At 47.3% G+C, this 14,430-nt stretch overlaps 1 protein-coding gene across 3 annotated transcripts in view; it reads right to left on the bottom strand.

Moving 5' to 3' along the window:
* LOC135916087 (uncharacterized) overlaps positions 1-14,430 on the bottom strand; it is a 113,924-nt gene that overhangs the window by 39,227 nt on the left and 60,267 nt on the right. For all 3 annotated transcript variants that reach the window (XM_065449316.2, XM_065449317.2, XM_065449318.1), the window contains exon 5: positions 11,937-11,988. In XM_065449316.2, coding sequence (XP_065305388.1) covers positions 11,937-11,988 — 52 coding nt within the window. The remainder of the gene's footprint in view (positions 1-11,936; positions 11,989-14,430) is intronic.

Raw genomic sequence — 14,430 nt, 5'->3', positions numbered from 1 at the left:
GTTGTCGTACAAAACTCCCTCACGTGACCTGATCCGACGTGCCTAAAGACAACATCGTTAAGAGATTTTTGTGAAGGCGCGATCCTGGCGCCGAGCGACGCCGTGGCGTGTTCGTCCTCGGCGTGATCGTTCACTGGACCGTGCGTTGTTCAACATTGCTCAAGTGATTGTACGTGCATTGCTTGTGCTGTAGGTTCTGTGTTACTTGGCGGAAAGCCGTGAGTAGTGATGGTGCGGCAGTGCGGCTTCGGCCTCAGTGAGCTCTGGCAGTACAGAATCTGCGTTTCGTGACCCGTGCTTTCTTGAGAACCCGGTTGTGGTGACAACTGAAATAATGAAGTGGCCTAGCGCCTTGGCAGCGAACGCAGCGAACCGCGGTGTGGCGTCACCGTGTCCGACTTTGCTAAACGGACATCGAGGTATGTTTCAACCTGCAAGTCGTGTAAATGCAACTGCGTCGACCACGCACTGTTCAGCGCTGAATGTGCGTTTGGTCTGCTGCGCTTGAAACGAGTGGTGGAGCCGTGAAGAGGGGGTGGCTGAGGAGCAGAGTGGCTTAGGGGCTCCGTTTGGGCGTTCACAGACATGTGCTCCCGTCTTGGTCTCATTAGCGGCTGTCGCGGGATTGAGGTGTGCTAGCTTCTTGCCTAATATGAAGTTTACGATGCTAACACACAGCACGTTCACGTGTTTCAATGCTATATGTCATTTACATGACGGCCGAGTTGAAAACGAGACATACGTCTGTGTTCTTCGCGTTTGTGTGTTGTAAATTACTTTCTATTATGGAAGTTTCGGGAGTCTTATTACGCAAGCAATGTGAACGTAAACATGAGCACATACGTATGTCTGAAATTTGGAATTACCCATAATACCCTTTACGACTGATAAGTGGGCTACACGGCCTGTGTGGATCAGCTACCGTATGTTGCGACGCTCTTCCGTGTGGTAGACTGATGCGTGGTGCGCGTTTATTACTGTACTGTTGTAAAAACCATTTGTTTATTCACTCAATACAAATGTACGACTTCTTCGCTGCAGTACAATTTAGTTACGCGGTGAAGCATACTCAATGTGGGAGGAGGCCGCTATCAGCCAGCATAGTATGTCCACTTAGGCGACCTGAGAAGTGGCAGGTGCGCGAGTGTATAATTAAAGAACTCTTATTATGTCCAGTAACAGTGGCCCCTTTTCACTTTTAGTATGCTTCACCGCAGTACATTGCTTAGGCTTCACCGCGAAATATTAGTGTATTGCGAAAAAGATAATCGTAAAAAGCCTAATTATACAACGATTCTTTTGTAGCTTGCTAAACCGCAATACAGGGGTGTAAATGAGCATCGTGCAGTAAAGCATACTAAGAGTGGAAATGGTACATAAATTTACAATGTGCCCATTATTTTCAATTGTGAAATAATTGGGTCCTTTGCTTGATTTCTGTCAAGCAAAGGACCAGGCAGGATTCCGTAAAGGCTACTCAACAATAGATCATATTCACACTATCACTCAGGTGATAGAGAAATGTGCGGAATATAACCAACCTTTATATATAGCTTTCATTGATTACGAGAAAGCGTTTGATTCTGTCGAAACCTCACCAGTCATGGAGGCATTACGGAATCAGGGTGTAGATGACCCGTATGTAAAAATACTAAAATATATCTATAGCGGCTCCACAGCCACCGTAGTCCTCCATAAAGCAAGCAACTAAATCCCAATAAACAAAGCCGTCAGGCAGGGAGATACGATCTCTCCAATGCTATTCACAGCGTGTTTACAGGAGGTATTCATAAACCTGGAGTGGGAAGAATTGGGGATAAAAGTTAATGGAGAAAGCCTTAGTAACTTGCGATTCGCTGATAATATTGCCTTGCTTAGTAACTCAGGGGACCAACTGCAATGCATGCTCACTTACCTACAGAGGCAAAGCGGAAGGGTGGGTCTAAAAATTGATCTGCAGGAAACTAAAGTAATGTTTAACAGTCTCGGAAGAGAACAGCAGTTTACAATAGGTAGCGTGGCACTCGAAGTGGTAAGGGAATACATCTACTTAGGGCAGGTAGTGAAGGCACATCCTGATCATGAGACTGAAATATTCAGAAGAATAGGCTGGTGTGCGTTTGGCAGGCATTCTCAGATCATGAACAGCAGGCTGTCATTATCCCTCAAGAGAAAAGTGTATAATTGCTGTGTCTTACCAGTACTCACTTACGGGGCAGAAACCGGAGGCTTACGGAAAGGGTTCTACTTAAATTGAGGACGACGCAACGACTTATGGAAAGAAGAATGCTGGGTGTAACGTAAAGGGATAAAAAAACGGCAGATTTGGCGAGGAAACAAACGCGAGTTAATGGCGCCTTAGTTGAAATCAAGAAAAAGAAATGGGCATGGGTAGGACCTGTGATGAGGAGGGAAGATAACCGATGGTCATTGAGGGTTATGAACTGGATTCCAAGAGAAGCAAAGCGTAGCAGGGAGCGGCAGAATGTTAGGTGGGCGGATAAGACTAAAAAGTTTGCAGGGACAGCATTGCCACAATTAGCACATGACCGGGGTATCTGCAGAAGTATGGTAGATGCCTTGCCTTGCAGTGGGTTTAGCCAGGCTGACGATGGTGATGATATCAGATGGTCAGGAGGTGGTGCACAATGTGGAAAACAGGCTGCTTCTACTAAGCCAATGTCGCCTAGTCTGGAAATTGACAAAGAAAACCTAATAGAGGACATTGCAGAGCTCATGCCGAAGAAGACACGTTAGACCGAGCAGACAAGTCTGGGCGCCGTTGTCGACGACAAACTTTGTGAGTGGTGCTTCTAACGGAATGAAAAAGCAATGCTTATATGTTGCTCAAAAGTTTACCATGAATCACTATTGGAATCACTATTCTTCCTTCCCGTAACATCATTGGTGGAGGTGCGGGGTGCTCACTTGCGCAAGGTGGAGCTCCGCAGTGGACGTAACCTGGCCACCGTGTCATCCGAAGGAGAGAGCTCAACCACGGCCCCATCGTCGCCACCGACGGTCATCCTGGCCCAGCCTCGCGACCCTCGCATGTTTTCCGGAATCGACAACGTTGACGTCAATGACTGGTTGCAGAATTACGAACTGGTGAGCGCACACAACAGGTGGGACGACACGCTTATGCTGGCCAATATGAAATTCTACCTCAAGAAAACGGCACGGGTCTGGTTCGAAACACACGAAGAAGAGATTACGAGTTGGGACCAGTGCAAGCAGAAGCTTAGAGATTTGTTCGGCAAGCCCATCGGCCGCCAACGTGCTGCTAAGAAGGACCTTGGATTCCACTGTCCATTGAATCTTACGTTGCGCATATCCAGGACGTCCTCGCCCTTTGCCGCAAAGTGGATAACAGTATGGCAGAGGCAGACAAGGTCAGCCACGTTTCAAAAGGCATCGCGGACGAAGCATTTAACCTGCTTGTTTACAAGAACGTAACAAAGGTCAATGAGATCAATAATGAATGTCGCCGCTTTGAAGACGCGAAGAGTCGCCGCATAGTTCAACAGTTTACGCGGCTACCAAATACCGCAGCTTCATCGACGTGCGAAGACATTTGTCCACCGCGTGAGCCCACCTCCTGCGAGAACGTCGTACGCATCGTTCGGCGAGAAATCGAAGCAGGGTCTCCTGCCACGCCAAGCGGCCTGGAATCGTCAATGCTCTGCGTCCCTGCCACGCCAGGGACGCAGAGCATTGACGATTCCAGGCCGCTTGTGTCTCTCATTCAGTCCGTAATTCGCCAAGAACTGGCCAATGTGGGTCTTCCGTCCATCTGCTCCACTAGCCGTCCTGATTTTGCTTCGTCTGCTGCCTCTGCCCATGTTGACCGGAACCAATACGGTCCGTATCCGGGCTATCGCAACCTGGCCGAATGGCGCACACATGACGATAGACCCATCTGCTTTTACTGTGGACGTTTGGGACACATCTCTCGCCACTGTCGAAGTTCCTGGCCAGCCCACGCTCGACCAAGCTTTCCCGCCTACCACCGCGCCCCACTGAATCCTCGCCCTCCATCACTCTCCACCGAGGTTGAAGACGCTCCTGACAACGCTCGAGCCACCGTGACCAGCCGCTCGCCATCACCACATAGTCGGCGCTCCCGTTCACCCCAGCATTGTCGCTCTCCATCCCCACCTTACCATCGCTGCTCTCCGACGGGAAACTAACTGGGGCAGCACCTGGAGGTGTCGCTGCTCTAGAAGCCCGGCCTGAAATTCCTCTGTTGACACTGCCTACTAATCGGAACCTTCTGGAGGTGGACGTGGATGGTTTGCCCGTTACAGCACTCATCGACTCTGGAGCCCAAATTTCCATCATGAGTGCGGAGCTTCGAACGCGCTTGAAGAAAGTACTGACTCCTGCTCCGACTCGACTGCTCCAGGTCACCGACGGTGGAACTCCGGTTGTGCTTGGAATGTGTACTGCTCGTGTCAGTGTCGCCAGTCGCCACACGTCCGTTTTTTAGCGTGCTCGAACGTTGCCCTCACAATGTGATCCTCGGACTCGTCTTTCTGGCCGCCCATTCTGCTCTGATTGACCATTCGGCCGGCGTTATACAACTTGACCTACCTCTACCTGTGCCCGTTGACCTTCCTGCTCAAGCTCTAACTCAGCTTTCTTCCACGGATTTTATACGCCTGCCATCTCTTGCAGCAACCTGCATCCCTCTCTTAGCCTGGCCACCTGTACCTGACGGAGACTACGTCCTTACTCCCACGACTTCAGTCCTGCTTTCTCACAATGTCCGCTTTCCGCACACCATCGTTTCTGTTGTGGACAATCAGACATGTCTTCCCATCCTAAACTTTGGGCAGTACCCACAAGTAGTTCTTCGAGGCATGTATCTCAGGCCACCATTATAGTCCTCTTCTTCACACATTGCCAACTCTGACATCGGATCGACAGAGTTATAGCTCAACGCCAATGTGGGCACGACCCCATCATCGCCTACGCCAGCCGCCTATTCTCTCTCGCAGAGCACAATTACTCGATTACTGAGCGTGAGTGTCTCGCCCTCATTTGGGCGATGGGCAAGTTCAGACCCTATATATATATGGTCGGCCATTTACAGTTACAACCGACCACCACCCCCTTTGTTGGCTTTCCTCCCATACGGATCCCACCGGATGCCTCGGTCGATGGGCCCTACGGCTGCAGGAATACACATACACCATGGTCTACAAGTCGGGTCGTCTACATCAGGACGCCGACTTCATGTCTCGTAATCCCGTCGCTGTACTGGATGGCTCAGTGGATGTCGCACCGATCTGCGTTCTTTCGCTCTCTGCCTTACAAGACATTGGTGCTAAACAACGACGCGATGAGTCGTCACTCCCCATTATCGAACGCCTGCTCTCTGATCCATCTGACCATTCCCTTCACATGTTCGTACTACAAAATGGCATACTGCATCGCCGCAACATGCACCCCGATGGGCCCGAGCTCCCAACCGTTATTCCGTCTCATCTGTGACAGACTGTACTGCAGCAACTGCACGACGTTCCCACGGCCGGACACCTTCGCGTTACGCGGACCTATGACCGAATTCGGCGACGATTTTGCTGGCCCCGTCTCAACCGCTCCGTTCGGCGCTATGTTGCCGCGTGTGAGTCGTGTCGACGCCTGAAAACACCAGCTGTGCCTCCTGCCGGACCGCTGCAGCCTATGGATATACCGGCCGACCCTTTTTTCGCGTTGGCATTGATCTTCTCGGACCATTCCCTATATCGAATGACGGAAATAGGTGGATTGCCGTCGCTACGGACTATACAACTCGCTATGTCATTACTAGAGCCCTACCAACCAGCTGCGCTACAGTCGTCACTGATTTCTTGCTTCACGACGTTATCTTGCACAACGGTGCACCTCGTCAACTTCTCACCGATTGCGGCAGATACTTTCTCTCCAATGTCATAGACGACCTACTTCGATCATGTGCTACTAAACACAAACTTACTACCGCTTACCATCCTCAAATTAACGGTCTTACCGAACGCCTGAACCGCACATTAACTCACATGCTAGCAATGTATGTTTCCTCCGATCATCGCGACTGGGACATTGCTCTACCATTTGTCACATTCGCCTACAAATTCTCGCGCCACGACACAGCTCCTCTTCGGCCGTAAGCCGACTTTGCCTTTCGAGACACTCCTCTCGACCACACTCGACTCGCCGACAGAGTACACTCTAGATGTCATAGCCACAGCGACCCAAGCACGCCAGATTGCTCGCATTCGTCTTTCTGCTTCACAGACACGCCAGAAGTGCCGTTACGACCAGTGCCATCACGACGTGCATTACGAACCAGGTGCTCTTGCGCTAGTCTGGTATCCAACTCGGCGTGTTGGTCTTTGGGAGAAATTCCTCTCGCGATACTATGGCCCTTACCGCATCCTTCGCCAGGTGACCCCTGTCACATATGAAGTGTCTCCACTGGATGCCATGGTGCCTTCAACTCTCTCTGACATCATCCACGTCAGCCGTCTCAAACCTTACCTTTCTCGGACAGATGAGCCGCACCAATAAGGTGCTTTTTCTGACGGGGGTGATGTCACAGTCGGTAATGTGTGAAGAAGAGAACTATGATGGTGGCCTGAGAGACGACGAGGAAGAGGGTAGTTTTTTTATCGCTGCTCTACGCTTGTTGGCCCAGCCATTAAAAGTCATTTGTAAATAGACGCACGCTTCTTCCTTCCCTAACATTATGATATGAAGTCATTAAAACTATGCAAAAAAATACTTTCTGACCCCAGAAAATTTAGAAACGGTGAGAAAATAGGTTAGGTTTTCTTAGCAAGCGCAAATGAAAATAAAAGCACAATAGAGTGCGTGGAAGGACATGGATCTAAACATTTTGCAGAGATATAACCATTGTAATTGAATACCTAGTTTCTTTCCCTAGGAGGTTCATGGTAGATTCAGGTGTTCTTCTCTACACCCAAAGAAAGCTTTTGTACTTTTGGGGATGGGAGGCTCGTGTACTGTCCTAAAATTGTGAAACGTTAGTTTTTGAAATTGTTGATGAGGCGTGTTTTGCCACGAGCAAAATACCTAATTACTAATGGCAAAACATGGATAAACAAAAGGCTGCCTTTAGTATTCTTTGAAAGCTTCCTCTCTCCATTCTCACAGAAAGCAAATTTTAATGCATAAGATAACACAACGCTACTGTAATTTTTTTTCGTTATGCCTTTTCCGAACCTCCACACCGTTAACTATAAGCGACGTCATGAATTGCCAACTTTTTCTACTTGGGCCGTTTGATGCACTATCTGTTTTCATAAATACCTAAATTAAGCCTTTGGTTCATTGTCAAAGGAGTTTAGTCCATCCTTGAGAAAACGTTACTTATTGCTGTAACAAAACATCTGAGAACATCTTGATAAAACATCTGAGATGTTTTGTCAAGCCAGTGAGGATAACACAGGCAGTATCGCTGCGTGAATGTAGTGTTTGCGTCATTTCTGCTTCACCCAAGCATCATCACGCCAAAGAGAGGCTGAAATATTATTTGATAAGGTAAAATAATTTGTCACAAATGAGACTTTAAAATTTTTGCTCTAAATAAGCCTCAGTTCTAGCGGTGCGCCGAGACAGCGCGATAGTTTAGAAGCTGACTGCACAAAGCTTTCAGTAGAGATTGAGAATCAAAGGAAGGAAGGGAATTCTGTGAGGGATTGTCGCGGTGACTGCGCTCAGTAAAATGGCGTGCAACAGAGGTGACGTGGTGTGCGCACTGGGTATGTATCATTTGGGTTTGGTTTCCTTCGAATCTTGTATCTTGTCATTACAAATATTCTGTTTTCATTTTCACCAATATAAAGACTACAGCCTATATCATCAACATAACCATTCTCTACACAACATTTTCATCTTTCACGAAAGCATCCTCGACAAATTGATTATCCACCGCGGTGGCTTAGCGGCTATGGTGTTGCGCTGCTAAGTACGAGGCCACGGGATGGAATCCCTGTCGCGGCGGCCCAATTTTTATGGGGCCGAAATGCAAACGCGCCCGTGTCCCGCGCATTGGGGGCACGTGAAAGATCCCCTGCTGTCCTCACCCCCCCCCCCCCCACCATAGAGCATTCCTGATAACCAAAGCGTCGTATTGGCCCGCAAAATCGAAGTATTCACTCACACACTACGATTCCTTTGCCTTATGAAGACGTAAAGTCCATTTGAGTCAACCAACTGCGTTTACAGCGAAGCTGTTTATGCGGACCCTGTGCCGTCGTTTTCGGACTTGGCTAAAAAGGGGCCACGTTACCTAGCGGAGAGGAAAAGAACAGCTCAACGGGGGAAAAGTGGTTGTAGTGACCCCTTCCTCTGTTTGAGAATTCTACCTTACACATGAATCTTATACGGTTGTCACACGGTGCATTTTAAGCGATCGAGCCAGACCGGCACCCAATTTATTGCCGATTGATTACGCCCAGCCATGAAAGAAAAAAAAAGTTTTATACATGCAGTTTTCGCTGAACAACGTCCAGCGATCCCATGGTGATGCTAAGACTGCGTGGCTGCCGGCAGCAAGAAGTGCCGGCCTTATCGTCAATCGTCAAACCAAGCGAACCAGTCGTCAAAACGATCGCAGCGCTCGCATCGATAGCAGGGCCAGCATCCACTGTGGTAGGCCTTGCGCCCAATATACGGTGCTCTGGATTAGTGGTTCGCACATTCCTTCCCAGCTACAACTATGGGAAGACCAGGAGTAGCGCGTACTCCTGAGGAAGGAGGTGCATACTGCGAGCGTCAGTGAGAGTTGGTTTCTAAACGCGCTCGTCGTTGGAGGATCGACCCCGAATTTCCCACCAGAGAGGCTGAGTTTAGACGGCAGCGCTCGTGAAGCATGCTCATGACGCGAAGCGCTCAAAAGCGAAAATGAGATTAAAGAATGGCGAAACAAAAGATTTACAATATGGACTGTCCGCGAAGTTTAACTTGCATGGCGCAACACGCAATGTAAACCTTCGCGGACTTGAAGGGGCAGTGATTTTTTTCTCTTTTTAGAATAGGACAGTAAGCAAGGCGAAGCTGCTCTTTTATAGATAGCAGCTGCTGAAAAAAATGTTAGCACAGGTAAAAAGACGTGGAAGGTGTGTTTCGTGCGACCATGGTGAAAACAGAGATGGAACTCCTACACTATCGTGCCATTGTTTTGATGCCAAGATACGCACGCTAAGAAGTGCTTCGCAAAACTGAAAACCTTACGGCTCACGGTCGTGCATATTGGGCAAGGTTCCAGGAGCACTCAGCTAACGACACAACTTTTCTGTATTCCGATTTAGCGGTTTTTATGTAGCTGCCTACTGCACAGCTATGGTAGGACGCTTCAGTTGGTCAACATCACTACAAATATATGCGCATTTTTACGGCCGAGGGAGATTGTGGACGAAATACAGCGCGTCTATGCATGTGAAAATTGAGACTCTTTTTCTGAGCAAAAGTGGAAGTTCCGTACATGAAGCGTTAATAACAACTAAATCGCATGTAAATCAAACCGTCACTTTGTCGAAAACTGCTATATTTCCCGATCGAACAGATTTCACAGGGGTACGCAGGGAAAACCACACGAGCTGCGGTCTTGTATAGTGCAGATTTGAATCGACATCGCGGTCATAGGGCGTGTACATTCAAGTGGTTTTTGGTACCGTGGGAGCACCAGAAGAAGTTTCAGTAACTTAAGCACTTTGCATTTTCATGCTGGAAGCCACGCTGCATTTCGCACTTGTTTTCAACTTATTACAATAAAGCGTAACCTAATATTTGCTGTGTCTAGATCTGATGCCTTTGTTTTTCATGCTTTCCATAGGATGATAAAAAAAAACACTGGAAAAAAGATTGCATCTCTAAAAATTTCTTGCTTTTTTAAGAGCCCTAAATTCGCCATCGCTGACCCAAGTTACCAGGCTGACCGACGCCAAGACTGGTGTCACCACCTTCCATGCACACTGGCGTCTCTATTGAATAATTCATTCGCTACTATTATTATGCAGGGTGACAATGGTATAGCAAAGGCAAGTGCTAAACACTGCTGTACTCAATGTAGTCAAAGTACTCAATGTAGCCCCCACCCAACATGGGAAGAAATACGAACAGTGATGGCTGTTGTGATGGCTCTGACGGCAGCAGATGAAGCAAAGGCCCACCTTCCACCTGAGCGTCTCTCGTTGAAAAGGAAAGGCGTCGAGACATTTTAAAGCGTATGTCTCCCACTCAGTAGTTGCTCATAAAGATCGTAACTATCAATGCTGGTGTAAGACCATACTGCACCACAGGAGATGCCCTGTTTGCACAATTGTTCTAAATGCATTAAAGCTTATATTTCGCATATACCTATGATTTCAAGAATCATTCCATCTTTCCGCGTCCCAAATAATGCACGTGTCATCTCCATCTGACTAAATTTATTTGCAGTAGCTATTGCAATAATTTGTGTAATACTTATTCGAATACAGCTTGAAGCAAAAGGTAACTGTGAAGTCAGTAATGATTCTATAATAATGTGAAGCTATATCTCAATTGTTTATCCGTGTGTGCGCCGATTTCGTTTCGGTAACAAAACATTTCGGCTTCGTGTACAAATCTGCATTCTGCATCGTTTCATCCTTCGAAAGCAGTAGCGAAACCAGGCAGCGGCTTACCGGGCTGGTGCACCACTTATCCCTGAAATGTTTCTCTTAAAAATTGCCTCCTGCTGCCGCCTCCCAAACATTTACCTAGCGCGACACTCCCAAGTCCTCTCACGCGATAGGTGAAACGGCTAAATTTTAACCCCCAATTCGCCAAGGAAGACGTTATCCTTGACGAAAAGAAACTGCCCAGGAAGACGTCTTTGACGAAATGAAACTAAAGGTGGAATTCCCTTCCAGTTTTTTTAGGACGATATGTCCTGGTGCGAGTGTGCTGTAAAAATTAGGATTTGTTTATGGCAACGCTATGACACCCTTCCTATAGCGCCTTCGGGCAATGCGGCCTAAGCTCTGAATGAAGAATAAGAAAGAAAAAAGCTGTGTAACAGACGATTCTGGTGTTCGAGGGAGCTTTTTGCACTCTAGCATACTGTCGCTGATTTCGCAGCTTCGCGTTTAATAATGAACTGAAGTGATGTGCGGTCTATTCTGACACGATACTACAATTGTCAAGGGGGTGCACTATAGCTGAACTTGCACATAAATGTTGGTTGATGATGTAAAGCTTTGAAGAATGACAATGTGGCCTGGATGTTAAGCTGGCTCCAGAATGGATCGCATGTTATTGATTGCCGCAGTGCGTGGAATTATCAGTTTTGACTTATTCGCAAGGTCTGAATATATTTGTGTGCCTGTGTGTGCGTGCGCTTGTATGCATGTTTATTGTAAATGATGCTCATGCAAGGTTGCTCACAGTATTTCTATGCGAAAAAGAAAAAAAAAACAGATCAGTTTGGACTAATGCTTAGAGCAACCGGCTATTGTGCTTGGAGATCGCGGTTTCACCCCATCACTCAACGTTTTCTTAGGCCGGAAAGAGAGCAAACACTTCAAAATACGTACGTACGTACGGACGTACGTAACTACCTATGCCACCTGCCTACCTACGCACCCATTCACCGACCCACACGCCCACCTACCTAACTGCCTACCAACCTGCCTGCCTACTTACTTACCTACTTACCTATATAACTAGCTATTGCAAAGTGCCTGGTAATTAGGCAAACACTCCTTCGCAATTAAAATTTTACAGCAAGTACAACATGTAAAACTGGAATTACTTAGCTGCACGTTTACTTATCGATATGTGAGCGTCCAGTAACTCCAAAGACATCTATAACCAGCTTGATTCTGACAGCAGTCAAATGTAGTAACTTTAAGCCGCGTCTTTATAAGTATAGGTCTTCATCAATTCAGCAGAATAAAAGTACTCACTGCTTATACTATCCATATCATGGTTTTTGCCTGCAAGGTTATTATAAACTCCCTGTAACCAAAGAAAAAAGACGTCAAAAGAAACACGTAATCAGCATGGGATAGGGTGAGTCTACGGCATCGTGTGTCAAAAACAGTTACTTATGGTCACTCGCCCTGTAGGTCTCTAACCATGTCCCTCTTTGCAGTATTATTAAAATGACAACATGAGATCTATCAGCATCATCATCAGCCTGGTTACGCCCACTGCAGGGCAAAGGCCTCTCCCATACTCCTCCAAGAAGCCCGGTAAACTATAAGATCTATCAGATCTATAATGTAAACTACCCATATATATATATATATATATATATATATATATATATATATATATATATATATATATATATATATATATATATATATATAGGCACAGGGTGTCCCAGCTAGCTGGGCTCAAGGTTGGGAAATACCCAACAGCTCTAGCAACATCATAGTAGCCGTAGTCGTATGTACTCATGGCCACTATAGTTTTCGTCCCGAAGTATTACCTAATGAATTACTTTTAATTAGTGAACCTTGTAATTATTGCTTGAATCTGCAACATAGCAATTACAAAGTAGTAGGGAACCAAGAATTTAGATGTATATATATATATATATATATATATATATATATATATATATATATATATATATATATATAAATGGGGGGGGGGGGGGTTCTGTGTGTGTGTGTGTGTTGCGAGACAGCTGTCAAGCCTCAAAGGGTTATTTCGCAGCTCCCGCGCTGAAGAAGATGATGGCGCTGGCCATGGTGGTGAATATATGCAGATGAAGAAGATGGAGGGGTAATATAATGCTCACACAATTTCCCCCGCGCGTGGAAGCAGCCAACCTGGCCACTGGTTATGGCGAGATACGCCGTGTGAATAGCTTTAGACGCGAAACACGCACAATCTCTGTGGCACGGCAGCGGCCGTCCAAAGGCGGAAAAACTTGAGTGACACGTTAGTTAACTGGTGAAGTCTGGTCCCAAACAATGCAGGGCTCAATAAAACGGGACTGTAATTTCTCGCACAATCCAGGAGGGCTAAACTGGGGTCCACAGGAACACTTCGTCTCCAGGGTGGAAGAAAACGACACGGTTGAGATGCATCATAGCGAATTTCGCGGTCTTGTTGACTGGCGTCGGTGTTGAAGCGGACACGTTGGCGACACCGAGCAATGAGCGAAACGAACTCCTCACACCGTGATGTGGACGCAAGCACTGGGACTCCGAAGAAAGAAACGCCGAGGATAGTGATCGGTTGACGACCATACACAAGGAGAAAGGGCGAGTATACCGTAGTGCGTTGGACGGCCGTGTTGTATGCGAAATTGAGGAATAGCAGAATGAAATCCCAATTTGTGTGGTCATAGTCATAGTTGATGTACATTGATATCAAGTCGGACAGCCTGCGATGAAAGCGCTCTGTGAGACCATTAGTTTGAGGGTGGTAACTGGAAGTCGTTTTATTTATGGTATTGGACGCACGGAGAACATCGTCGAGAAGTTTAGAGAAAAAGGTCCTGCCGCGATCCCTCAAAATGACACGTGGGGCTCCGTGCCGTAAAAAAATGGCTCCCAAGAAAAAGGCTACAGCCTCCTCCGCGGATATCAAAGATAGTGTGGTTGTTTCAGCGTGCCGTGTCAAGTGGTCTACAGCTGTGACGATCCATCGTTTAACGTCAGTGGTTAAGGACAGCGGTCCATAGTGGTCGATACCAATGACTGGGAAAGGAGCTTCAGGACACGGGACAGGTTGAAGCAATCCAGCCGGAGGTGAAGTCAATCGATAGCGGTGTTGGCAGAGTGAACAGGAAGCCATGTATTTCGCACGCTGGTTGCGAGTCTAGGCCATGAGAAGCGGCTGCGAATTCGCTCATAGGTTTTATGGAAACCAAAGTGGCCGGCAGTAGGATCATCCTGAAAAGTCTAGTATCTAGGCCCGAAGTTATCGGGGAATGGCAGGAACCCAACGATCTCCTTCGGGATGAAACACGTACCGGTTTAATATCAAATTTTCGATCTTGAAGTTCTTCAAATGCCGACCGAGCTGAGCGTGGGTGTGCGAGATGATCCGCGGATACGTTCCATAATGGAGTGGCAGTAGGAGTCATTACGTCGGCTAGAGGCAAACGTATGGGAATGGCTGGATGGGAGCCATTCCCATCCATCCAAAAAGCAAGCAGCGTTTGAAGACGGTGGTAGCGGACAACGAGAGAGAGCATCGGCATCCTGGTGTATCATTCCAGACTTGTAGGTGACGTCGAAGTGGTATTCTTGTAAACGAACTATCCAATGGCCGAGTCGTTCCGTTAAATTCTTTAGCGTCGCCATCCAGCACATGGCGTGGTGATCAGTATCGACCGTGAAGTGGCGGCCCCGCCGATAAGGCCAAAATTTTAGGATGGACACAACAACGGCAAGACACTCTTCCTCGGCAATCGTGTAATTTTACTGTGCAGCTGTT

This window comes from Dermacentor albipictus, chromosome 7 (assembly GCF_038994185.2).
Source record: "Dermacentor albipictus isolate Rhodes 1998 colony chromosome 7, USDA_Dalb.pri_finalv2, whole genome shotgun sequence".
In the NCBI taxonomy this organism is placed as follows: Eukaryota; Metazoa; Arthropoda; class Arachnida; order Ixodida; family Ixodidae; genus Dermacentor; species Dermacentor albipictus.
Note: the sequence above shows the minus strand (reverse complement) of the source record. Positions and strands in the feature narration are given on the sequence as shown.